This window comes from Trichosurus vulpecula, chromosome 4 (genome assembly GCF_011100635.1).
Source record: "Trichosurus vulpecula isolate mTriVul1 chromosome 4, mTriVul1.pri, whole genome shotgun sequence".
Lineage (NCBI taxonomy): Eukaryota > Metazoa > Chordata > Mammalia > Diprotodontia > Phalangeridae > Trichosurus > Trichosurus vulpecula.
In genome coordinates, this window is record NC_050576.1 from 9,366,143 (window position 1) to 9,394,092 (window position 27,950).

The following is a 27,950-nucleotide window of genomic DNA, read 5'->3' on the forward strand; positions in this document are numbered from 1 at the left end:
TACCTGGTGTTCCTTTAGTGTCTGTTATGGTTTAAGGCCACAGGGACACTGATATTTATGCAAAACATGTAATAAGCATTTGCTGAATGAATGAGTTGCTGAGGACAGCAGGTTCTGAGGTGGTGGCATTAAAAAATAAAATTGTTTTGACCTCATTATATTTTTATTCAGTCATTCATTGAATTCTTGGTCTCTTTTTAGGTCTTTTCCCATCGAATATGGTATTTTACCCATGTCCCAGCACAGGCTAGCAGGTCTCTTTGATCTGATACCAAACCTACATTGTCAATCCCCAATCCAAGGTAATCCTCATCATCCACTTTCCCCCATTTCTACTCCCAGAACAATGTTCATTGGGTTAGTTACAAATTCACGTTATGTAACCATACTGGCCCACATTGGGATTCATTTTATTCCTATCTCATCTACTCTCCATTGTTGTTCTAAACCTTTGCAGCCAAGTAAAATAAATTTAATGCACCTACACAACAACCCTTCAAACATCTACTCTGTTTTTTTCTTCTTCAGGCTAGATACCCTCTGTTTCATTTTTCTTCATATGGCATGCTCTCCAGGCCTTTTGCCATCCAGATTAATTTCCTTTGGATGCTCTCAATCTTCAATGTGTCCTTCCTAAAATATGGTACTCAGAACTCAACACACCACTCCAGACGTAGTCTGACCAGGACAGTGCACAGTGGGAACATTGCTTCTCTAGACACAATGGTGGAGTGTATGCTCAGCATGATTTACCAGGCAACAAAAAAAGATAATGCCTTTTGGGGTGGCATTAAGAGAGGCATAGCTTCCAAGAACGAGGAAGTGATACTACTTCTGGATCTTCCCAGTCAGACCATATACAGAGTGCTTTGTTCAACTCTAGGTGCTGTACTTTAAGGATGCCAGTTGGCACAGTGTTCAGAGGAGAGCAAGCAAGATGATGATGATGATGGGTGTTGAGCCCACATTCCATGAAGATTAGTTGAAGGAATTGGGAGTGTTAAGTCTGAAACATGGTGGGCCAGTCAGCCTCCAAGGTCCCCTCCATTTCTAAATCTATTATCCTATTAAAAGAGAAGATACAGGGGAGACATGATAGCTGTCTTGTTCAAATATTTGAACAGCTGTTATGAGGAAAAGGGAACAGATGTTCAGTTGATTCTAGGAGCCAGAACAAGGAGCAATGAGTAGAAGTTTAGAAAAAATTTAGGCTTTATGTCATGGGAAAAACTCACAACTTCTTAACAAGTAGGGCCATAAACAGATGAATTTGGCTACCCAAGAAGCAATGGGTTCTCCACACTCTGGGATTTCCAGAAAAGGCTGGATTGATGACTTATTGGGAGTGTTGTGGATATGATTCCTTTTGAGTTATGGATTGGAAGTCCCTTCCAGCTCTGAAGTATTGTGAGTCTCTGATTTATTCTGCACCTACCATCTAGGTGAAAGAGATGATTCATATAGCTTAATATATAAGAGGAGAGAGAAGATTGTTGTATGAGAGTTTTTGTCTCTTTATCCTCAGCCTCTGTGACAATGGAAACATTTTATCCTCCTACCTCTGACTTCTTTTTGGTCTCTTCAGCTTTCTCTTATTCCACCCATCCACTTCATATAAAATTTCTCCAAGGAACTGCTCATTTCCCTTTCCCTAATGTTTCCAGGCACTCTCCTCTACTCCAATGGTTCCCATTATCACCTCTATCATAGGACCACAACTTTGGAGCTAGAAGAGACTTTACAGGTCATTCAGTCCAACCTCTTCATTTTGCAGACAAGGAAACATGGATCTGTCCAAGGTCCTGCTGGTCACATGTGGCAGAGCTAGGACTCAAGCCCAAGTCCCCTGCCCCCAAATGCAGCACCTGCTTTTACCACCTGGATAGAACCTCAAATCCAACATCTCCCAGGCCCTCATCTTTCCTCCAAAATGTGCTCCTCCTCCTTACTTTCCTGTTTCTGTCAGTGGCAGGATCATGGTCCCAGTCACTTTGGTGTCAAATTTCAGAATGTCCAACTTTTCCCTTTACTTCATTCTTGATTTCTAATCTGTTGCCAACTCTTATTAATCTTCTCCCTGAAATCATTCTTCCATTTGTCCTTTCATTTGCACTCACCACCCTCACTCACATTCTCATTATAACTAGACAATGTGCCCACCACATTTCTAAACTGGTCTCCTCCTTCAGTTTCTCCCACCTCCAACCTACCCTATATCTCCCTGCCAAATTGATCTTCCTAATGTGTGGCTCCAATGATGTAATTCCTCTACTCAAATACCTTCAATGGTTCCTCAATTCCTCTTGAATAAAAAGGATTAGCCTGGCCTTCAACTTGTCCTCAACCTAATTTTCCAGCCTCATTTTAAATTACTACTTTTCATGAATTCTCTTTTGCCAATTTTAATTTGTCCTCGAGGAGCTCACAATTGAATGGGGGACAAAACATGCAAACAGATTGTATGCAAACTAGAGATATATGGGATAAATAGGAAGTAATCAAAAAAAGGGAAGGCATTGGAATTGAGAGCTCAGGAAAGGCTTCTTGCAGAAGGTTGGATTTTATCTGGGATTTGAAGGAAGCCTGGGAAGCTGGGAGGCAAAGATGAGGAGGACAGCCTTCTATTTGTGAGGGAAAACCAGAGAAAATGCCTGGTTTGGGAGATAGAATGTCCTGTTTGAGGAAAGGCAAGGAGTACGCATCACTGGATTGGGGAATAAGTGGTGGGGAGGAAGATGTAAGAAGCCTGGAAAGGTCAAGGCTGTCAGGTACAGGGTTGTAAAGAGCTTTGAATGCCAAAGAGAATTTGATATTTGGTCCTGAAAGTGACAGGGAGCCACTGGAGTTTATTGAGTAGACAGGTGACATGTTGGACCTGTGCTGGACTTTTAATTTTCTCTGGACACATCACCTCCTACCATGCATGTCAATTCTTTGTGTAGATCTTGTCTTGCCTAATAAGTGACAAACTCTTTAAGGCCAAGTTGTCCATCATGTTTATTTTATATCTACCATGTTGTCTTTGCTGAGCCTCACACTCAGTAACTGGTCAATAGAAATTTTCTGAATGAATGTTGTTCATGAATATTGTTGCTCATGGTTAGTAGAATTGAATTCCATATCCAATTTAAAAAAAACCCATATTTAATTATCTTTTGGTAGTTATTGCAGATTATTTTATCATAATTACAAATTAAGTTATTAAAAATGGAAAGTTTTAAAATTAGATGAGGATTTTGTGTAAAGCTTGTATATGATTCGATCAAAGTTTTGTTAAATAAAATGGATCTTGCCCCTTATACAGGACATATTCATATTAGTTTATAACATTAGATAATCCAAATTTAGTCTATCAAAGAGGTGATTCCCTTAGAGGCCATCTAGTTCAAGTCCCTCATTTACAGAGAGAAAACTGGAGCCCAGACAGATGACGTGAATTGCCCAAGGTCACATAAGTGGTCAATGTCAGGCCAGGATTTGAATACATATCCTCTGACTTTGAGTCTGGTACTTGGTCCCTCTGCCCTTGTACTCTTCTGATTGGTCAATTCCTTCCAGAATCTCCATTTTAAGGAATAGCCCAGGCCAGGCACAGGCACATTGTTCCCTTCTTCATTTCTCTGTGGGCTCTACTCCTGACTCTTTCTTCTTTCTCTGTCAAGATCCCAAGCAAAGAGCTTCACTTTCCTTCCCACCCTCCTTCAGTTTCCTCTATGTGTTGATTTTTCTAATAAGTATGTTCCTTGAGGATAGAGATATCTTTCTTTTTGCTTTTCTTTGTATTTCCAGTGTTTAGTACAGTGCCTGGCACAAAGTAAACACAGTAAACACTTAATAAATGTATGTTAATTTAACTTTCCTGGATGCTATCTTCTACATTGTAAAAGTCAATGTTAATAATAAATGGTTTTTAGTATGTCTTATTATAATGTTTCCATCTTTTACAAGTTGATTTCAAATTTTAAAAGAATCACTTCAACTTAAAACTTTTTGAAAAAGAATATATTTGGTATTTTCTGATGAAAGTCTCATTTTTGAAGACTTTCCTTGCATATTATATATATTAATTGGTTAATGGAAATATTTTCTAGGTAGGTTTGGTTGATTATTAGACTCAGAAGAACAAAAATTTGTGACATAATTAAGATGACAAAGCCTTGCCATTGAATTTTGTGGGGATTTTTCTTGGCTTTTCTATTTTTCTTATCACCTGTGCTGAATAATTTCTGAGTACCATGGACTGGCAATTAGACATCTTAATGATATCATTATTACTCTAATGGGAATCCCAGTATTTACACTGCTAGGTAATTTGTTAGAAACAGTTATGAGTGCCCACAAGCTTCTTATTTATTGTTAAACCATGTGGACTTTATTATTACAATGAAACAGAATTTTTACCCTTCTTAAATTGTAGGATACTTCTGACTGGGCTCTTACACACAGACATTTCTATATTCTAACAGAATTTTAATAAAGTTAGGTTGATGTAACTTATCTGCCCCTCTTTGAGGTTTTATTTACTAATTAGAATTGGTGGTGAAATGGTTTGCTACTGTCTACATTCACAGCATGAAAAAGCAAATGAGTGATCCAAAACAATAAAACATCACTTTTCTTCAGTAAAGGTAGATTTATATGGGATGTACAATATTGCAGAAATACCTGTTATCACTCAAATTTAAAACCCTTAATTTCTGCATCTGTCCAATCTCTTCAGGAAGAAATTCCAGCTTATTGGAGCGCAGCGACATGACTGTAACATTTTTACAGCTCCCAATCTGTGAACAAAAAAGGGAAAAGAAGTGAAGAAGTTTCATTTTGCCACAATTTTCATATGAATTGCTTTGACTCGCAAGAGTAATTATGATTTTTATTCGAATGGAGGCAGTCCATAGTGCAAAGGGCCCTGGGCAGGGAGTTGGGAAGGCCTGGGTTCCTAGACCAACTGTGACACTTATTAGCGGCTGGATCCTGGGCAAGTCCCTTAACTGCTGTGTGTTTCAAGCAATTTCCTAAAATGGATCCTTGTTGTTGTTGCATTATTCAGTCACGTTAGACTCTTCATGACCTCGTGAACCATATCACAAACTGTTCATGGGGTTTTCTTGGTAAAAATACTTGAGTGGTTTGGCATTTCCTTCTACAGTGGATTAAGGCAAACAGAGCTGTGTGTCCTGAGGTCACACCACTAGTAAATGTCTGAGTCCAGATTTGAACTCAGATCTTCCTGAGTCCAGGCCCAGCACTCTATCCACTGAGCCACCTAGCTTTCTGATCTGCCAAGGAACAAATGGTCTGGACATGTGCTGTCGGAAGGCATTCCTACACATGGGGTTCTCTATCTTGACACAATCACAGATCCTTGCTTATTCACATTTCATATGAATATTTAAGATAATAATAGGTTTCAATATATTTCTTTGAGAAAATTATTTTAATCCTTATTAATTTCAAAGTCTCTTTTTAAGCTAAGGCCTTGGACTAAGCCCTGGGGATACAAATAAAAAGCAAAAGACAAAAATAAAAATGAAAAACCAAACTAAAGACCAAAGCTTATGTAAAATGATTCAAGAAATTTCTCAAATATGTCTAAGGTCCTTCCTGTATAAGAGCACTTTCCTTGAGACATATGACACTTTGGTGACTATTCATATATTAGGTTCATCATCATTGTCACTGTCATCATAATTGTTTCCAGCAGCAGCAACAGCAGCAGCAGCATCACCAGCATCATCACCAGCATCATCATCATGTGTGGTGTTTTAGGATTTCATAGAACATTTTCCTCATAACAAGTGTGTTGAAATAAGTATCTCCATTTTACAGGGGAAACTTACCCAAAGTCACAGCTAGCGAATGGTGGAGTCTTTGACTTTTAGATCTAGTGTAAGATTTCAGCTTTAATAAAATATTTATTAAAAATGAGGTCTTCTTATTTAACATTTCCTGTAGCTGTGAAAGTTAGCAATAACATAAGCTCATTTCACTACAAAAGGGGTATACAGATACATTTTCCTAGAGAAATTAAAGTTTTGCCTACAAATGAGCCATTCTAATCTAACGCTCCACACTCTGGAAATTAAAAAAAATGTTTAAATTATTGTTCTTTATTAAGGAAGTACTGAAAGAAAGAAGTTGAATTTAAATGTGCACTGAAATTCAATTTTCCATTAGGATATGGAAAGTATATTTTCTAAAAATAGTCATTAAATGGAAAAGATATTTCCTATCTATCTATCTATCTATCTGTCTACCTATCTACCTATCTATATTAGCAAACCTTTTAGGAGAATTTGAGGTATTAGTATTACCAAATTTAAACCTTATGGCTTTAGAAATAGGAAACTTAGAAAATAAGAAACTGTCATCTGAAATATACACAGTACCCACAAAAAGAATTCCTTAATTTTTCCAGGAAAGTAAAACACATGAATTAGCTTTGAATCCTATTGTAAGAAATACAAGTATGTCTTCATTATTATTACTGATTTTATTTCCAATTCAGTAATATTTTAGTTGACTTGGAAAAAGCTTTTTTGACATTCTGAATATACATTCTATTTTTTGAATGCTTGAGCATTGTGTTGTACAAGGTAGCATAACTAGGTCTTATCTAGAAAAAAATATATACATAAATGCAATTATTCTAATGCAATATTTTAAATGAGCAGTGGCATAAGTAAATATAGAAAACATACTTTACAAGTTTTAATTTTTATAATATCTAAATATGTATTATAATTATAAACATTTTTCACCTCACTTGTCTCCTGAAATAAACAGGATTACATACATTTTAACAGATTTCTACTTATATCACACACCTCATGAATCTACACTGAAGATATTCATGCATGATCAAATAACAGCCATATTAATAATGAATGTATAGAAGTTAATCTCTTACTTCTCTAGGTAGTTCTGGGAGAAAATTCTCATCCACAGCTAATGTCCGAAGACTATGTAGGTAGCCAATAGTGGAAGGTAGGCTCTCCAATTCATTACAGCTGCAGTCAAATTCTTCTAATAAAGATAAACTGAAATTTCAAGCACAGTTTAAAGCATTTCAAAATTTTAGGTCATCAAATAAGATTTTATAAAGTCATATTCCCCCCATCTTCAAAAGAAACTGAAATTTATCACCTAGTGGTCTCATAAAAAAAGTTATCTAAACTACCCTGAGCAATTTATTTAAATAGGTCAATTTAGTTTATACATAAAAGCCCCACTTCTCCTTTGAGCTAAGTCATCATTTGACTTTTGTGCAGATGCTGGTTATGTTTTACAGTTGACCAAAAGGAATTTCTCAAATGTGGGCATGTTTAAGTTGCTCTGTGGAACAGTGGCTTCAAACTCAGATAGATATGGAGGCCACTAAATTGTACATAAGGAACTCTTCAGGATGTATATTGACTTAGAAAACCATGCAGTTACGGGTTTAATTTTTTTTGTTATTAATACACCAACATGTTCCATGGATAGAAGCTACCTTTGAATCTGTTGTGGGGTCTCCGTGGCTGAATGCCCATTTGCTCAGGGCTGCACCACTGGCTTGCTCAGCTTGACAGCCACTCAATAGCCAGCCCAAAGGGCCTAGCAGAACCCCAGCTGTGCATGGACCAAGGTCCGCCACACTTCTTCACCTGGATAGCTCATTAGCATCTTCAATTCAAGTCTCTATAAAGGACTCACTATGTCCCATGCTAAACCAGCCCCTCCTGACTTTCCTCATTTCTAGTGAGGACACCTTGCTTCAGGCCGGACCCTCAGGTTTGGAACCCCTAGTTCTTGTAGAGCCTCCCTCGCATCATGCTAATTCTACATTCTGGCATGTCTTTCATTTCCCCCCTTTTCTCTCCATGTACACAGTTAAGTACCCAGCTTCAGAGCCCCGTGAACTTGTATTTGGACTCCCTTGTGAGTGGCTCCCCTACCTCTGGTGTCTCTCATACTAAGCCACCTTACACATGGCTCTCAAAGTTACCTTTCTGAGGTATTGTTCTGATCTTGTCACTCCTCTTTTCCAAGACTTCCCTAGCTCCCTATTTCCTCTTGGGTCAAATGTAAATTGCAGAGCCTGAAGTTTAAATCCCTCCCCTCCAAACCTGCCTTCAAACTACCTTTGCAGCCTTGTTAATCACATTAATCACCTTCCCATATACTATGGGTCAGCCATCATGGACTCTTAGCAGTTCATTGAATTTTACATTCCATTGTCTGCCTCTGGATTTACACAAGGCCAAGGTCATTGCTGGATCTGGATCAAATGTCCCTTTTGCTTCAGGCTTTTTATTTTCTTTGAAGACTCAGTTCAGGTCCCCTACCTCCTCTGGGAAACCTGCTAGAGTTCTCTCTCTCTCCCATATTAGATTGTCCTTGCTTACTGGGGTGCATGTGGTATGCCTCAGCAGACTGTCAGAACCTTGAAGGGAGGGACTGTGTTTTTCATCCTCAGCTACCCCTTAATCAATGTGGTTTTTTAAAAATAGAATTGGCAGTTCTGTAAGGGGCTTGGATTTCCTAGCAAGCCCCAAAGATTGAGGACTTCACTTCTCTAGATTGGAGAGAGCAGGGCCATTTTTAAGCATCCTGTGCTGATTGTACAATGTGAATTTACTCTATGGCAGAGGGACCATTATCCGTTTTCAAAGTGCAGGCTTCTTATTCTTCTAGAAGAGAAAGTAAAGACTCACAGTGGTCACCAGAGAGTTAGAAACACCCCTTGAAAAGAAAACAAAAGGGACCATTATCTGTTTTCAAAGTGCAGGCTTCTAATTCTTCTAGAAGAGAAAGTAAAGACTCACAGTGGTCACCAGAGAGTTAGAAACACCCCTTGAAAAGAAAACAAAACATAATCAGAAGGACTCTAATGGAAAAATGAGGAAGATGGATGTAGAGGCAAAGGGCACTTGCTGAATTCTGCCAGTTTGGAGGGTAGAAGGATGTGATATATTAGTGAAAAGGAAGAGGGATCACTGAAAAATTTGAGGCAAGAAACAAATCTGAGGCTCTTTCTGAAGAGGAGGGAGTTAGACTCTCTAGGGAAGAAGCAACTGCTGGTTTTCTAAAGTATTGTGATGTGGCATTTGGGAGATACCAAGTGAGAGACCAACCAGTAAGGGTCAGAAGGAGGCAGATGAGTACTAGGTTGTTGGTGACTCCCTTTTGAGGAGCATTGACTAGGGTGCTTATTAACCTGAAAACAACCACAAAGAGACTCCTTGTCTTCTAAGTGTCTGTACCCAGGACATGATGGTGTTGAACAGAAGACTACTACCCACTTTTGATGAGTCATATGGGCATAAATGAGGCTGCCAGAAGGATCTAGAAAATATTGCTAAGGAACACAAAGTCTTGGTTAAGAAAATGAATATGGGACAAAGATATTGATTTCATCACTTGATTGAAGGCAAAGGTTTTGGAAGGGAAAGGGAGATATAGGAAGAGAACATCTGGTTAAGAATATGGTGGCTGAATGACAAAACAGGAAAATGATAAATGCTGGAGAGGATGTGGGAGAATTGGAACATTGTTACATTGCTGGTGGAGTTGTGAACTGATCCAGCCATTCTGGAGAGCAATTTGGAACTATGTTCAAAGGGCTATAAAAATGTTCATACCCTTTGACCCAGCAATACCACTTCTAGGGTTGTATCCCAAAGAGATCACACAAGTGGGAAAAGGACCCATATGTACAAAAATATTTATAGTGGCTCTTTTCATGGTAGCTAAGAATTGGAAATCAAAGGGATGCCCATCAGTTGGGGAATGGCTGAACAAGCTGTGGTGTATGAAGGTAATGGAATACTATTGTGCTATAAGAAATAGGGATGATACAGACTTCATAACAACCTGGAAAAACCTACACGACATAATGCTGAGTGAGCGGAGCAGAGCCAGGAGTACATTATACACAACCACAGATATATGGATTCTGTGAGGACTAACCCTGATAGACTTTGCTCTTCTCAGCAACACAAGGTGCAAAGACAACTCCAAAGGACTCACGATGGAGAATGCTATCTACATCCAGAGAAAGAACTATGAAGTATGAATACAGATTGAGGCACACTTCATGCTCACCTTCCTCCCCCTTTTTTGTCTCTTTTGTTTTTGCTTTTGGGTTTTTTTTTGGTTCTGTTTCTTCTTTCTCATGATTTATTCCATTGATCATAATTCTTCTCCACAACTTGACTAGTATGTAAATTAATTCATTGTGAAATTATACGTGGAAGTTATATGGGATTCCATGCCATCTTGGGGAGGGAGGGGGAGAGGGAGGGAAGAAAATCTGGAACTCAAAATTATGTAGAACCAAGTGTTCTAAACTAAAAATAAAAAAAATAAAAAATATACTGGCAAAATAAAAGAAAAAAAAGAAATAAAAGAATACGGTGGCTGAGAATGGGATTTGGACTTCTGGACCAGGGTTTGAAAAATTTAAATGACAGGCTATGGCCCAAAGATGGGGTATGCCTAATAAGAGATGGTGAAAATATATTTCCTTGGTGTCTTGAAGATCTATAATATAGGCTTTAAACTGAAAAGGATTTTGGAGGTAGAAAACTGCCTGCTGATGTCAATCATGTTAGATACTCTACCTAAACAGTGGCTATGATGAGGGAAGAAGAATATTGGTAGTAGACAATCCCAGAAAATCCCAAGGTACAAAAATTCAAGAAAGGTGCTTGCCATAAAACATTGCCTCAGATATCTATACAAGCAGGTAAAAAGTACAGGTAATATGACTATCTAAAAAAAAAAACACTGGAAGATGTGATTCTAAGACACTTCAATGATCTTTGAAAGATCCTGGTTATTGGCAAAAGGTCCAGTAGGATTGGAGAAGGCCAAATGTCTCACTTTTCAAATGTGGGAAGAGAATAGAGTCTACTGTAGCCTAAGGGTTTTAACTTCAGTTCCAAGCCAAATTCTAGGACATATTAAAGGCATCATGGGATAGTGTTACCATTTTAATGTTATTAAATACAGCAACATTTATCATACCAGACTAATCTCATTTCCTTTTTGGAAGTTAGTTAAAATGATGGTAGGTTGTAGGAATGCTATAAATATAATTAACCTATATTTTAGCAAAGCATTTGAAAATATGTGAGGAGTTATTCTTTGTGGGAAAAAACTATAGAGATGTGTGTTAGATTAATGATGTTAAATTCAAATAGAAACAAGGGCCGCTATATTATACAAAAGGATCCCTGCATGCTGCATATTGAATTAGAAAACCACATATTAACATTATCTATTCTATTGAATTTTTATTTTTTTTGTTAAATATTTCCCAATTTTAACCTTGTGGGTTTTAGGGGGAGTGCTGTGCCTCCCAGTGCCTCATAGTGGGTTGGACACCTCTGGGTTAGAGAAAAGTAAAATTTCACATGTAAAACCTTACAGAGGGTGACAGGATCACAGTGAAAACTATGAGGAGGTGGAGGAAAACGTGTGTAAAGAAAGCTGGACACAGTCACCAACTAAGCCAGCTCCTCCAAGAGCATTTAGCAACAAAACCAGAACAAAAGAAAGTCCCCCTCCCTCCTTCAAAAGGCACATATCCCTCAATGTTTCCATAATGAGCTATTTTAATAATTAATGACTGGAGAACAACTGTATTTGAATATCAACACCTTTGTTCTTGATGTGCTGTAATAAGGAAAAAGAAATGAGCCTAAGAAAATAAAGTCGGAAAGAGCAGCCAGAGAAATCTAAATATGCAAGGAATGCAAGTCTACTGGAGGCAAGACCATTTTGGAAGCACCCAGAGAACAATTTTCAAGCCATCTGAAAGAAGAGAAGATGTCAAATAACTAGAGGGAAAAATCTATCCCTAAAAGGTATAGTTTACATTGTTAACCTCAAAGGTAACTAAATGGAAACCAATAACTACAAAGTCATATTATGTCTTGCTCAAGCCTGCAAAATTTTGATGAGTATAATCTGCTTGTAAACACATAGTTGTTTGCATTTGGTCTCCTCCATTAGAATATGGCTTCCTTTATGGCACAAACCATGTTTTTGCTTTTCTTTGTAACCTTGTGCTAAGCATTGAGGCTACAAAGAAAGGTGAAAACAGTCCCTGCCCTCAGAGGGTCCATGCTCTATTGGAAGAGACAACAGGTCAACATCTATTTATAAACAAGCTCTAAACAGGATCATTTGGAGCCATCTCAGAGAGAAGGCACTAGAATTTAGAGGGATTAGGACAAATTTACTGAGGAAGGTAGGATTTTAGCTGAGATTTAAAAGAAGTTAGGGAAACCAGGAAGTAGAGACAAGAAAGGAGACCATTCTAGCCACGGGCGGTAGCTGAAGACAATCCACAGCAATATCTTGTTGGGGAGCCAATAATGCAAAATTCTGCACTACTCAGTCAAATGCTGTCTTATACTCAACAAACACCAAGAAAGGAAGGATCTAGTGGTCTCACCACCCTTCAACTGTGTGACTAGGAAGATGAGGACTACTAGCAAATATCATATGTGGGGTCATGCTGGTTCCCTTCTTCTAGACATTGCTGTAGGCTATCATCACAGAGATTTTCAAGAAAAGAGCAAATAGGCATATAGGCTGAGAGTGGTTGAATGTTCTTGATTGCATTTGCTCAGTAATGACAAATAACTGGGATTTTTTTCAAAGAATTTGGTATCCTCTTCTTTTTCAGATACCTTAGGCTTTTGAAATTGTGCTGCCTTGATACTGAACCACTTCTGCGGAGAACATGGTCTTCTGGTATAGTCTCCTAGCCCTCAGGGTAATCTCTGTGCTATGGTGAGACACCAGAGAAGGACACTATGGACCCAAGGAGCTGGCCTAGACTACCTGTGAAGGCCCTTCCAACTCTAAGAGTCTGAGTCTCTAGAAATCACTTCCAACACTACCACTGGAATTGTTAAAGATAACATTGAACTATCTATATGCTGTAGTCATGAACTGAAATATGGAGGCGGGGGGGAGAATTCAGGCCAACAAAAATATATAAAATATAATTTGACCATTATCCATACATGTTTTGACAATGTGTCCCAGAGTTTAAATAGTTAATCCTGAGGATTATTGTATGCCTCAGCTGAAATCCACTTTCATTCATGATACTCAAATTCCATTTGAGTTATGTACTTTCTTCAGTGATTAAACTCAATGATTTCTGTGAGGTTGCTATTACATAACGAAGTTAATAAAGCCACCATATTTTGTGTTTAGTCTGATGTTTTCTGCAATATTGATTTGGTAAGAAAATAATGTGACTATAACATTTAGTAACAGTCACCAGGGTGCAGTCAAATAGGGTGATGACTGTTGCTGCCTGTAGATACAGATCTCTCAAGTTCAAATACTTGGATTTATTGCATTTACTTCCATTTGTGAAGTGACCTTTTAAAAAAACAAATAGAAAACTATTAATTTGCATTATTTTAAACCTCATACCAATCCATATTAACAATCAACAAATTGTAGCTAGCACCTTAGAGTCAGCACGGTGTTGTGGAAAGAACACTGGGCTTGGAGTTAGGAGAGCCCTAGGTTCAAATTGCTCCTCTGATACTTGCAAGCTGCATGAACATGGTTAAGTCAGTTAACCTCTCTGAGCCTTAGTTTCCTCATCTGTAAAATGGTGACAATTATGTCTGTAGTACCTAACTCACAGGCTGTTATGAGGATCAAATGAGGCAATGTGTATAAAGTGCTTTTAAAGAGGCAGAGAAGTGTCAGCTGCCATGTGGGAGGCCCCTGGAGGGAGATGCAAGAAGGAGACCAGATTGCCAAAATAGTTACAATACAGTTGGGAAGAAAACATGGATCATGTGAAAAGGCAACCAACAATGGAAAAGATAAACATTCAATAAAATACAAGAAGTCAGAAGGCAAATTATGGTAAAATGTCAAAGAAATGGTTTAGACCAGTGGTCTTCAAAGTGGAGAGTAGGGGTGGGAGTGGGCCACAAGCAAATTCATTGACTGAAATGCAGAAAAATATAAGAAAAACTGTGTGTGTGTGTGTGTGTGTGTGTGTGTGTGTGTGTGTATGCATGTAAAGACAGCAATTAAGCTTGACTAAATCTAAAGTACTGATTGATGCTGCTGCCCTCACCTGGTCTGCATGTCATATACTCCCAGGCCATATTCAGTAAGGAAGGTGACTCAAGGGAAGAGTAGGCAAGCTACAGCTCAGAGCAGTGGCCAGGGACTCTCACTCAGATGCTTTTGATGTGTCCTATCTTATAGTCTATATGTCCCTGTTAAGTCAATTTCTCTCTTCTCTAGTTATAACTAAACCAATCCTCAAAAAATGTTCCTGTAAAAGAATTGCAGATTGAAAATGGCACTAATGAAAAATGTGAGCGCAGGAAAACAAAGAGAAAATGGCACGGCTAACACTTCTCTTGCTCCTTGGATGGGATCTTCATCAGTAACATTACAAGGCAAAAATGGCAACTGAATCAGATAGAACAAGAAGCTGGCTCCCCAAATTCCAAATTCTCAAGGTTATGTGCAACATGGATTTGTCCCTACTATTCCTAATGCTGAATGCCACCTAAAGTGTTTATTGTACTTTGAAATGCTAGCAAATAATAGTAGGAAGCCATCACAATATAAAAACTAAACATCCAGAACATGAAGATGAAACTACCATTTGTTTTCAGTCATGTTTAAAATCACCCAGGCTTGCAAACTAGGTCACTCTCTATTCCTCATTCTCGCTATTTTATATTTCGATTTGCTTTTATAATATACATACTCTATTCTCTATTATACATACGTATAATAAATACACATGTTTGCATGTGAGCTAAAAAAACCTTTACTAATATCATGAGTGATCAAATGAATGTGACAAGAGCTCATTGGAACACAAGAGAATAATGGATTGTGGAGAGTTGGAAAGACTTCACTGAAAGGAGGAATTAAGTTAGATGTTGAAAAATGGGTTTGATTTGCAATGGTGAAAATGTGAGGGAAGTCCTCCATGCGGTAATGATAATGGACAGGAAGAAAAGAAGAGTGGACAGTGGAGAGGAAATGATATGAGCAGAGGACTAGTAATGAGAAAGGAAGAAGGAGAGAGAAGAAGGAAGAAAAGATGGTAGGAAGGAAGGATGGGATAGAGGAGGCAGAATTAAGATGTGTTGCACATACAGGGAGTTTGGCTAGAGAGATAGGTTAGAACAAGTTAAAAATGGACCCTGCAGTATCTGGTTGCAGTTTCCCTTTCCACCCACTCGTCCTATGATCCCTTTTGGTATATACTGGATTCTACTCAAGCTGGACACTTCTAGGGTGTTCCCTGTATACATTATTCCATCCTACACTCATTACTCCATCCCACACCCATTACTCCATCCCACACCCATTACTCCATCCCACACCCATGTGCATTTATTCAAGATGTTTCCAAGCCTAGAATACATTTCTCCTCTTCATTTCTGCCTGGAAGAATCCTTTTTCTCTGAGGCTCAGCTCTTCTCTGTGAAACCTCTCATCACCCCAGTTATTCCCCCTTGTTCTCCTAGTCTTCTAATAATTTGTACTCATCACCACCCCTCTTAGAATACATGGTCAATGAAATCAGGGCCTGCTTCATTTTTATCTTTCTATCCCCAGGGTCTGGCAGGGAACCTTTCACATAGTTTATGCCTAAGGAATGTTTGTTTAAATTGGATTATTGTGGAGGGCCTTGAATGCAAAGTGAAGGGGCTCGAATTTTACACAACAGTAAGGTGTAAACTTCCTAAAAACTTAGAAAGGCTAGTCCGGTGGGCTTTAGACTAGGAGCTCCTTGAAAGCAGGGAATGTCTTTTGTATTTCTTTGCATCCCCAATGCTTAGCCCGGTACCTAGCACATAGTAGGTACTTAATAAATTCTAGTTGACTGATTAGTAGTATGTAATTTTTAAAAATATATTTAAAATATATAATTTATGACAAAATTCCCAACCCGATGGCTACACACATGGTGATTCATTGTTGGAAAAAGTTACCTGACAGCATTTAGAAGGCGTTATTGATTTTAGGAAAGCACTGGCAAGAACTAAAGTATGGCAGCACAGACTGTCAGGCTTCCTCCTGGTTCCTTTTTATTTCCTCTCTATTTTCTCACTTGGTGACCTCATCAACTCCCAAGGGCCTAATTAACATCTCAATGTAGATTACTCACAAATCCTTATTGTTTTTTCTGAGCTCCACTCTCATACCTCCAATTGCCTATTGGATATTTTAAATGGAATTTTCCATGGGCTTCTCAAATGCAAACACTAAAATCATAGAAACAAAAATCATTATCTTTTCATTCAAACTCATCTCCCTCCCTAACTTTCCCAGTTTAGTCAAGGCTACCACCATTATTCTTGTCAACCAATCTTGGAATTGTCTTTCCTCTCCCTTATCCCACATAAGAACCAATCATGGCTGCCTTAATATTGTGTTAGGGGCTGGAGATACAGAGGCGAATCCCCCAAATGTCTCTACTCTCAAGGAGTCTGTTGTCTGCTGCCAGAAACAACAAATACATAGAAAAATATGAAATACATGCCAAGTGCCTGCTGGGGAGATAAAGACAGCTTTCCCATAGGAAGTGGCCTTGGATCTGAGAAGGCCAAGGATTCTATGAGAAAGAGTTGAGGAGGGAAAACCTCTCCAAGATAAGGCCAGACAGGCTGGGAAAAGGCACAGAGCTGGAAGGTAAGAACTGCCAGCAGAGCAGGGTGGGCCTTCTGTAGAAGGAAGGAGAGGAATGCGTACCATGGATGGAAAGGTAAGCTGGAGACACATTCTGACATTCTGAAGGGCTTTAAAATCCAGATGGAGAAGTTGGCATTTTATTCTAGAAGCAACAGGAAGACACTAACCATTTTTAAGTTTGGGAATGATACGGTGCTTTAGGAATATCATTTTGGCAGTTGTATGGAGGATGCAAGGGAAAGGGGACAGACTGGAGTCAAGGACAGTGTTTTCCCTATTGGGTCATTGTACTAAATGAGTAAACAGACGTAGTAGAGATGGGGTGTGCCGATTATCCAGACATGATGCTGGAGCTCCTTCCTTCCTTCCTTCCTAGCTTCCTTCTTTCCTTCTTTCCTTCCTTCCTTCTTTCCTTCTTTCCTTCCTTCCTTCTTTCCTTCCTTCCTTCTTTCCTTCCTTCCTTCTTTCCTTCCTTCCTTCTTTCCTTCCTTCCTTCTTTCCTTCCTTCTTTCCTTCCTTCCTTCCTTTCCTCCTTCCTTCCCTCCTTCCTTCCCTACTTCCTTCCTTCCTTCCTTTCCTCCTTCCTTCCCTCCTTCCTTCCCTACTTTCTTCCTTCCTTCCTTCCTTCCTTCCTTCCTTCCTTCCTTCCTTCCTTCCTTCCTTCCTTCTTTTGTTTCATGTATGGTAGAAAACCTGTACAATGTCAAAGAGGCAGCAGAAATAATGTTATAAATGCGGAACAATAAGGAGGCCACTTAGCACAATCCTGGCATACTCTAGGTCCTTACTAAGTGCTTGTTGATTGAGTGTGTGAAAGCAAATGATGTACAATAAGCCTGGTGAGATTGGTAGAACTGGGGAGTATTGTGGAGTGTTCTGAACATTCATGGTGGAGGGAAGCAGGAACACTGTGTCTATTGAAGAGGTGAATTCCATAGTCAGACCTGTGCTTCAGGACAATCACCTTTGCAGCCATATAGACTATCTACAAGTTGGCCATTGTGATACTCCAGGTGAGAGGTGATGAGGGCCTGAACAGGGGAGAACCTGAGTGAGTGGAGGGCAGACAAGATGACAGATGGAAAGCTGGAAGGGACTCCAGAGACCCACTAGTCCAACCTCCTTGACACGAAGCCCAAAGAGAGGACGAGATTGTTCTAAGGCTATACATGGTTTCTAGGTGATGGAGGCAGGATTACAAATCATGTTTTCTACCTCCAAAGCCAGGGTTTTTTCAGCTGGATCACACAAACCTACAGATGTCACAAAGAGGGAGGGGAAGGATAGCCAACATGGTGACTGGAAGTTGGGTTCCAACTGCCAATATAAGAAGATGAAAAGAGAGAAAAATGAAGCCTACACTTGGGTTCCAAAAGCACTTTTACAAGTGTAAGACTGGTGAGACACATCAGTTCAATGGAAAAAGACCTGGGAGTTTCAGTGGATGGCAAGCTCATACCTCTAGTAAGGTAGGGTAGCCAACTGTATGCTGTATTGGGAGAGATGCTCCTGTTCAGATGAAGGGAGTGGTTTGTTTCCTGTGGTCCAGGTCACACCCTGTCTGTGAGTTCAATCTGGGCACCACATTTCAGGAAGAATCCTGATGTCACAGAGGGCACCCAGAGGTTGTCTAGAATGATGAAAGGCTTCAAGATCAGGGCTTATGAGGTTATGTCATGAGAGAGACATAACCCAGAGAAGAGAAGAGAAGACGTAATGGGGACAGAATAGTTGTCTTCAGTCATTTGAAATAATGGATGACAGTGTCAAAAAGGTAGGTGTCGGCTTCATTTAAAGAGTGATTTCCCAACTTAGAACTATTCATGGGTGGAAAAGTCTGCTTTGGGAAGCTGCTGGTTCCACCACAATTGAAGCCTCCTATAGAACAGGAGAGATGATCACTTTTGGGTTTGTTGCAGAGAAGATTATAGCACAGCGTGGACTCGATGACTTCTGGGCTACCTTCCAACTCTAACAATCTGTGATTTGGGGATTTAAATGATAATAATTTTCAGAAACCATTAATATAGGTACAATTTAAATCAGAATCTTTTAAATAATAATTAAATTTAGATACTTTGTTTAGAAGAAGATTTTTCTACAAAACTGCATTGAACATGGCTACTTTTAAGAAAATATTAAAGTCCAGTAATGAAGTTTTCAGGCATTGGGAGATGGCTTTTTAAGAAAAATGTCATGTACTGCTGGGTCTAGATGATTATGCCAGAACATGTTACTGAAAATAAAAAAAATCTGTAACAGAGATGTCTTGTCTACACAGTGCTGAACATGTAAATATAGGCAATGAAATTATTTTTCATATGAACATTTCTCATAATTAAAATTGTTACAGGACTAACAACACAAACTTAACAATTCAAAGAAAAATATTGTAATTTCCTCAAAATAGTACAAACATCTACATAACTGAATGTACTTTCCATTTTTTATCGGGATGCCTTGATATAACATGGGCCCAGCTGAATATTGAGCTTGATATAAGCGAAGATCTCTTGCTTAGCTACTCTCCTTATCTTTGCAGAACAGATTATATACTTTTCCCACAAAAAATATTTTGCCTCAAGAGCTGCAGCTGCCATCAACTGAACCATCATCATTAATCATTCAAAAACATCCTGCAAATGTGTGAATTGGCTGCCATGATGTAGCACACTTTCGATTTTCAGAGCAGCTACATGTCTCCTGGGAACTAATTAAGATTCAGTGACAGGCAATAACCAACGAAACAAGGTATTTAATATAAAACCTAGGGAATCCCTTCCAGTCATGGGGTATAGAGTAAATCATCAGCAATCAAAAAAAATCACCAAAGACAATTCTCAGATATTGAAACAATCTGAGTAAAAAGTGGGAAACACTATTTTTAGGTTTTCTAACTGATGAGAATTTTGTGGAGTTTTGGTGGACTTAGTTCTGGAAAACAATGTTTTTAATAACGCAACTAATATAAAAGCATTCATCATTTTAAAAACACATTTCTCACAGATTTGTCATGTAACAAAATGGGAATTTAATTTTATCTCCAGCTCTAGAACTACGATATTAGGTAATAGACTGCAAAGGTAGATGGGTCCCAGATGATGGAGGGCTATAGATGCCAGGCTGAGCTGAAGATTTTTTATTTTTATCCTAAAAGCAAAAGGAAGCCTTTGAAAATACTTGAATATTGGGGTGATATGGTTAGTAAAATCTGTTTGAATTGGGGAAGGGCTGGGGGTAGGCAGAGCAATTAGAAGCATGTTGTAGTAGTATAGGTGAGACATAATAAGGCTTTGAACTAGATTTGAGGCTCCATGAGTGCAGAGAAAGAGGTTTATTTGAGAGATGTTGTGGAGTTATAATGAACAAGACTTGGTAACTGATTGGATTGGGTGTACATGGAGGAGGGAAGTCTCAAAGGTGATTTCAAGGAATCTACTTAACCAGCCCCAGCCACTACTTATTTAGTCTTGCATCTCCAACTGTCTATTTGACATCTCAGACTGAATATCCCACAGACCTCTTAAATACATGTCCTAAACAAATTCATTATCATTGCCTTCAAACTCCCTCTTGCCTCCCAACTTCTGTACTACTATCGAGGGCATCATTATCCTCCCAGTCCCTCAGGCTCCCAGCCTAGAAGTTATCCTGGACTCCTCACTATCTCTCACCACTCATATCCAATATGGTGCCAAGGCCTGTGAATTTTGCATCTGCAGGATTTCTGAAATATGCCTCCTTCTCTCCTCTGAGACTGCCTCCACTCTTGTACAGACCCTGTCCCCTCACACCTGGACTATTACTATAGCTTCTGTGTGTGTGTGTGTGTGTGTGTGTGTGTGTGTGTGTGTGTGCATGCATACGCGCATGCAGGCGTGTGGTTCTTCTTGCTTCAAATTCAGTTCATCTTCCATCCAGCCATCAAAGTCATTTCCCTAAAACACAGGTCTGATTATGTCACCTCCCTCCCAAAAAAACCCACAACAATTCCAAAGGCTCCCTATCACCTCCAGGCTCAAATACAAAATCCTCCAGTTTGTGTTCAGAGCCCTTCATAACTCAGTCCCCACTCCCCTCCCAAAAAAACCCCAAAAAACGTTTCCAGTCTTCTTATACCCTCTACATCCTCTTCCATCCAGTGACACAGGCTTCCTTGCTGTTCCACTAACAAATTACTCTCTCTCTTGGCTCCAGGCAGTTTCTCTGGCTGTCCCACATGCCTGGAATGCTTTCCTTTCTCATCCCCATCTCTTGGCTTCCTTGAAGTCCCAGATAAAATCCTACTTCCTGGTCAAAGTACATCCCCCTCGGTGTTCAGTATCCTCCCAGTGACTAACGCTCCATTCTCTTTTCAGTGGCTCTCCCAGAGCAGCCAGAAGTCCTCACACCTTGGCCAAGGTGACTCTGAAGCTTCCACCGGAGGGAGAGGCCGAGGCCGAGGCCCAGGTCCTCGCGGGAGATCTTTTTTCGGCGCTCTCTGATACCTTGGGGTCAGAGGGCCCTTCTACGAGTTCCCGGCCCCCAGAGCTACTCGCTGCCACCGTCAGAAGGTCTTCCTCAGTCAAATCCTGATCTCTGGGAGAGGAGGCTTCCTCTGAGGTCAAGCAGTGGCAGCTGTGGGCTGTCGGAGGGCCCAAGCCCCGACCCCCACGACTGGCCGGGCCCCCCCCCCCCCCCCCCGCTTTCGCACGGCTTTCACGGCCAAACATATCAGCACTCTGGAGAGCTCCTTCAAACGCCACCACTACCTGGGTGCTGCCGAGAGGCAGAACTTCGGGGCAAGACGCAACTGTCTGAAGTTCAGATAAAAACCTGGTTCCAGAATCGCCGCATGAAGCTGAAGGTCCAGCTGCAGGACTTGAGGCCCCTCGACTTTCCTCCAGGCATCTCCCTCCACCTCTACAGCCCCTTGCTTCTGCGCTCTGCACCAGTGCCGCCTCTGGGCCGGCCTTAGGTGCACCCCAGTTCGCCGCAGCTTTGAGTCCCCAGCCTCATCCAGGAGCCCTTTGCTGGTGGCCTGGCCCTCCCACCTCTGCCCCCTCTGTCTTTACCCCCAAGTTCCTGCCAAGTGGCATCTCCTGCCATCCCGTCTGCGCTGGCCTGCAAGGCTGCTGAGCGGTTGCCCAGCCTCCTTCCCGAGGGCATTGTGACATTGGAGACTGGCCTCCCTTTGGGGGTGATACTGAAGAAGAAGGAGAGGTAAGGGATGGGACTGGACGGGACAGGACAGGACAGGACAGGATGCCTCCAGGAGACAAAATCTGAGACAAGAGCTGGTGATAGAGTTCTCTTTCCTTTGGCTTCTGCCAAATATATTTGGAGAGGTCCTCCAAATATAAACTTATATGTATATATCTGCAATTTTTTGTCAAAGTATATTACTTACAGAAAGAATTATTTATGGAAATATTAAAGAATAGTTATGTTTTTTTTAAATCCCACTTCCTGCAGGAAGCCTTTCCCAATCCCTCCCTCTCAATTCTAGTGTCTTTCTCCTGTTGATTATTTCCTATGGACCCTACATTCAGAGCTTATTTTCACATAGTTGTTTGCATGTTGTCTCCCCAATTAGATTGTGAGTTCCTTGAGGACAGGGACTGTCTTTTGATTTCTTTATATTCCCTCACTTTGTGTCTCCATCAGAGTGCCTGGCACATAGTAGGTACTCAATAAATGCTAGTTGACTGGCTGACTGACTGACTGAAGAGGCATAAATGAGGATTTCATCACATTAGCTGAATGCCCAAACCCATCCCTTGTTATTACTGTTAAGTGCAGTGCCATCCTTCAAGCCATACAGTTTGGTAACTTTGAGGTCACCCTCAATACGAACTCACCCATTTATCATACTTAATCAGCTGCCAAATTTTGTAGACTGATTGATTCTACCTGTACAACATCTCTCAGTTACGTTCCTGTCTCTTTCCTCACTGAGCCACTACTCATTTCGGTCCTCAGCATTTATCATCTGAATTATGACAATAGTCTTTTGATTGAGCTTCTTGCCTCATCTCTCCTCTCTCCAATCCATTCTTCACAGTTGCCAAAGTGATTTTCATAAAGTGCAGGACCAAGTCACAGAATTTCTGTGGCTCCTTATTGTCTCTAGGATAAAAATGTGATTTCACCTTCATCTCATCATTTTTTATTTCTATTTTTGTGTGAATTTTAAAGTATAAATAATTATTAGTTCAATAGTGTATGTGTGTAACTTATACAGTGATGAGAACTCTCTCTCTCTCTCTCTCTGTTTCTCTCTCTCTCTCTCTCTCTCTCTCTCTCTCTCTCTCTCTCTCTGTGTACTGGGAGTCTAGGCTTGAATTTTTTTTACTAATCTGGGACACAATCACAAGTGTGTAAAGTACTGCTCTTGGTACTCACTATTTTAGCTCTTACTGTGCAAATCATTTGATCTTTTCTATTTTTAAGCCACCAATTTTCTCTGACTTGCTTTTTGGGAACTAAGGTAATTAGTTTATATTTCAAATGGGACTAAAAGTAAGAAAAGTATCAAGTGCTTTACTAAGTCAATCAACAAATATTTTTTAAGTGCCAGGCTCCGTGTTAAGGACTAGGGACACAAAAACAGACAAAAGACAGTGCCTGCTTGTGAGGAGGTTACAATCTAATGGGGGAGACAACATACAGGTAAATACATAGAGAGAGCAAACTATATACAGGATAAAAAGGAAATAATTCACAGCGGGAAGGCAGTAGAATTAAGAAGCATTAAGAAAGGCTTCCTGTAAAAGTCAGGATTTGAATTGGGAGTTAAAAGAAGCAAGGCAAGTCAGGAGGTAGAGTTAAGGAGGCAGAGCATTCCAGACCCAGAGGATGCAGGGTGGCCAGAGAGAATGCCCAGAGCCAAGAGATGGAGTGTCTCATTCATGGCACAGCCAGAAGGCCAGTGTCACTGGATCAAAGAGTAGGTGGCAGGGAGTAAGGCATAAGAAGACTGCAAAGGTGGGAGGGAGATAGGTTAGGGAGGGCTCTGAATGCTAAACAAAGCATATTGTATTTCCCCCTAGAGGTGATAGGGAGCCAATGGAGTTTATTGAGTAGGGAGTGACATGGTCAAACCTGTGTTTTAGGAAAGTCACTTTGTTGGCTGAATTGCTATATTTTTTTCCCTTGAGAATTAGTGAAAAGAAGTATCTCATATCCAGCCATTTCTGCAAGAATAAGAAAGAGTAGCAAAAATACCAGAGAGTGGTGAAATTATTTTGTTTTGAATTTATCTCAAGTGAAAGCAGACTACACCATGCTTTCCCCGCAATGGGGAGCCTCACAGAATCACTGGTGATGATGTAAGTAATTGTAGAGACAAATGTAATGTTTGATAGACAACATGATGAGAGTGAAGAATAGTGCAGGTTTTTGCTACCTTTCCAAATGCTGAAGCATGTCAGTTCAAAAGAAATCAATAGTTAATGGCATCATCCATTTTCTAATTTAATAATGCAGCCTAGAATTTTTGCCTGAAATTGAAGCTGTCTTGTCTAGGCTGTACTTTTTTCTGAAAAGCAAGATATTTTCTCTTTTCCATTTCTGATACCTTTCCATTATCCATATTCCATAGTATCAAATATACAGCCTGAACCAGATTGAAATGTCATTGGGAAATATTTAACAAAATAAATACAAATTCAACAGAACATAGATACTGTTAATCTGTGGATTTCCAAGTCAGTCTGTGCTTTCAGGGATCCTCATGTCCCTGTTTCTATTTGATTCCAACAGCACTGTAGCATCTTATGTCCCTGATGAGTACTCAGCATCCATCCCCATGACCATCTTTTCAGTTCCTGTGCTGGAGTTCATCTGGCCCACATGCCCTAAGTCCATGAGAGGTGGCTAGATACTCTTTTACTATCTCTTTACTTATTTTGGGTATCAGTTTTCCATTAGCCATATTTCTGCTGAACATTTTTCAAGGCAGAGAAAAAAAATGCAAACAATAGCTGAGAATTTCCACCTTCTTCCCATTGCTGATATTCTGGAATCAGACATGAGAACAGGATCTTGTCTTAGGTATAGTTTTTAAATAAATATTTATTCCTTTCAGATAATTCTGTGGGTTCATCTTCAATTATTTCTACCAAAAAATTTGAAATCTTAGCTGAAACAAATTGATTTATTCTTAACTCTTATTAAATAGTCAAATTAAATTGCAGCAAAAACACTTCCCTCCCAAAGTACAATACCAAATATATCAGGAAATCTTCATCTGTTGGCTACAAAGCTTTGCTAAAACAGAGCATGCCAGCATAAATTAGCATTTCATTTTGAAATGCTCCTTGGTTATAGAAAAAGACTGATGGAATCTTCAAAAGACTGGTAAGAGTAAATATAAATTGTTCACCAAGCATCCATGTTGCTTGTAAAAAGCAGAGTACTTATCAACAAATGACTGAATTAAGGTAGTAAAAGAATGTCTTGATATAGAATTAAATTTAAAATAATTTAAAGTTTCAACAAATATTGTTGAAAATGTCAACAAATATTTTTGTTTTAAAAACGTTTTCATTTCTAGCTTTAGGGATACGGGTTCATTTGATACATCTGTACTTACTTTCCAATTGCATTGGGTAACACGGTAAGTTGATTGTCATCTACTTTTAGAGTTGTTAGTTTTTTCAACAATCCTAAAAAAAGAGAAGGAGGGTTGTTAATACATAAGAGCAGATTTGTAACACTAAACTTTGTTTTAAAAACAAAGGAATCACTTGTCATGAACACATATCACACATCATTGGCTCTGTGCTGTTTAAATAAACACATGCAGAGAGTTCTAGGTGTGACAGAAGACAGAGTGCTGGGCCTGAAGTCAACGAGTTTTGTCTTCATGAGTTCAGATCTGGCCTCAGACATTTACTAGCTAGGACACTCACTTAATCCTGTTTGCCTCAGTTTCTTCATCTGTGAAATGAGCTGGAGAAGGAAATGGCAAAGCACTCCAGCATTTGGCCAAGAAAACCCCAAACGGGGTCACAAAGAGTTGACACAAATGAAGTGGCTGAACCACAACAAAATTAAGTTCAATTTACCAAGTATTACATACAAGGCATTATGCAGGGTGCTAAGAATACAAAAATGACATTAAAAACTGCTCCAACAAGCATCCAATCTAGCAGGGATATAAGAGACTTCTACAGATTAATGACTACAGGATAATTTGAATAGGAAGACTGAACTAAGAACTAAATGGGTCAGGGAAAGTTTCTCATCTGAGGCGGCTCCCAAGATGAGCCTTGAAGGAAGCTAAAGATCCTGGGAGCCAGAGGCAAGGAGAGAGGGCATACAGGTATAGGGGACTTGTACGAAACTAGGGCTCTATAAGAATTTGAGTTAATGATTTCTGCTGTGAGACAAGATAAAAGCAAATCTGAGTTTAAACCTCTCCTATACTAGACTGTTACCTGCTTGAGCCCAGGGATTGAGCGTTATCCTTGCTATAATAGGGATTCGAATAGTTTGTCAATCAATGAAGACTGACTACTAAGATATTGACAAACATTTCTAGATGGATGACCCACAGGCATTTCAAATTCAATATGTCCAAAACAGAATTCATTCTTTTTTTAGGTATCGTCAACCTCTCTTCCTAACATTTCTCTTTCTTTAGAGAATGTTGCTATCCTTTCAGTCACCTAAGAACACAGCTTTGGAGTCATTTTTGACCCTCTCATCACCCACCTCTCACTTCCCACCTTCCTATACAATCAGTTGCCAAATCTTGTTAAATACAGCCCTATAACATCTCTTGCCTCCTCCTCCTCCTCCTCCTCCTTCTTCTTCTCCTCTCTCTCTCTCTCTCTCTCTCTCTCTCTCTCTCTCTCCCTCCCCCCTTCCATATATATATATATATATATATATATATATATATATATATATATACACACATGTATGTGTATATATGCATACATAGGTATATATTTTTATGTGTGTGTATTGTGATAACTGTATTTCCATATAATTTGTCTGCTTTGTAATCCTATGGATTTTGTTTCATGCATTTAAAACTATCATCCTGAGAAAGGGTCCAGAGGCTTCCCCAGACTGACAGCAGCCAAAGGTATGCATGACACAATGAAGATGAAAAACCTTTGTTTCCTGCTGGGAATACAGCCCATCCTCCTAAGTCTTAGAATGACTAGTTCCTCTCATACTCATTTTAAGAGTCTCCTTCTACACAAGTCCATGGGTTTCCTCCAGCTGATTAGTACCCTCCATGCTGTTTGCCTCCTGACTGGAGGGCTAGTGGGCAGAGCAAGGACTCCCAAAGCCTCCATTTAAAGATGTCTCGCTGGCTAATCATCTTTTCATTTCCTGGCAGCCTATACACCTTGGACTGGACTCCATCATACCCCCATGCCTCAATACCTTCTCCCCACTCTTCTCCCATTCCCGTTTTCAGCTTCCTTTTTTGTGTTGTCTTTCCCCATCCTATTGTGAGCTACTAGATGGCAAGAACTGTCCCCAGTGCTTAGTATAATACTTGGCACAAAGTAAGTGCTTAATGAATGTTTATTGACTGACTCTTCCTTGAATCTAAAATCAATGTTAAATAAAGCAAAGAAAGAAAACAAAACAAATAAGATTTTTAAGCTAGGTTGGATTTATTATTGAGATAAAAGAAGGGAGAGAGGATGATGATCAATGGATGAAAAAGTTTGATTTTGTTTCTGTTTTATCTTTGTACTGGGAAGGAGACAATGAAAATGTTTAAGAGTGACTCTAACATCATTTAACTTCCCTGAATAGGTTTACTAGGCCTGTTCAAATGATACCCTGTGGTACTGAAAAATCCATCAATGTGATTGTTTACCAATGGTTAATAATCTCTGAAAGTCTATGGAAAATTGCAATTATCCTAATTTTTAAAATACTGAAGAGGATGGAATCTATAAAATATAGGCCAAAGAGTTTGCTTTTGTTTCCTGATAGAATTCTAGAACATCATATTCAAGAGCTGTTTTGTGGCCATTTAGAAAGGGAAGCAGTGATGACTAAAAATCAGCATGGTTTTATCAAGAATAGGTCAGGCCAGATGAACTTCACTTTGAAACAAATTTACTATAAGGTTAGATTAGGGAAATTCTGTATCTAGATTTTAGATTTCAGGAAAAAATTTTATTTAGATATTTAGATTTCAGGAAAAAATAAACATTTGAAAAGATTTCTCATGTCATCTTGGTACATGGGTCTAGATGGTAGTATAGCTCTAGGAGTTTGGAACTAGAAGAATGACC

At 39.5% G+C, this 27,950-nt stretch overlaps 1 protein-coding gene across 3 annotated transcripts in view; it reads right to left on the minus strand.

Annotated features, from left to right (window-relative positions):
• The window catches only part of LRRC7 (leucine rich repeat containing 7), a 442,956-nt gene that overhangs the window by 130,438 nt on the left and 284,568 nt on the right, over nt 1–27,950 (minus strand). For all 3 annotated transcript variants that reach the window (XM_036753706.1, XM_036753704.1, XM_036753705.1), the window contains exons 10-12: nt 25,271–25,343; nt 6,911–7,040; nt 4,666–4,781 (exon numbers count right to left, since the gene is read on the minus strand). In XM_036753706.1, coding sequence (XP_036609601.1) covers nt 4,666–4,781; nt 6,911–7,040; nt 25,271–25,343 — 319 coding nt within the window. The remainder of the gene's footprint in view (nt 1–4,665; nt 4,782–6,910; nt 7,041–25,270; nt 25,344–27,950) is intronic.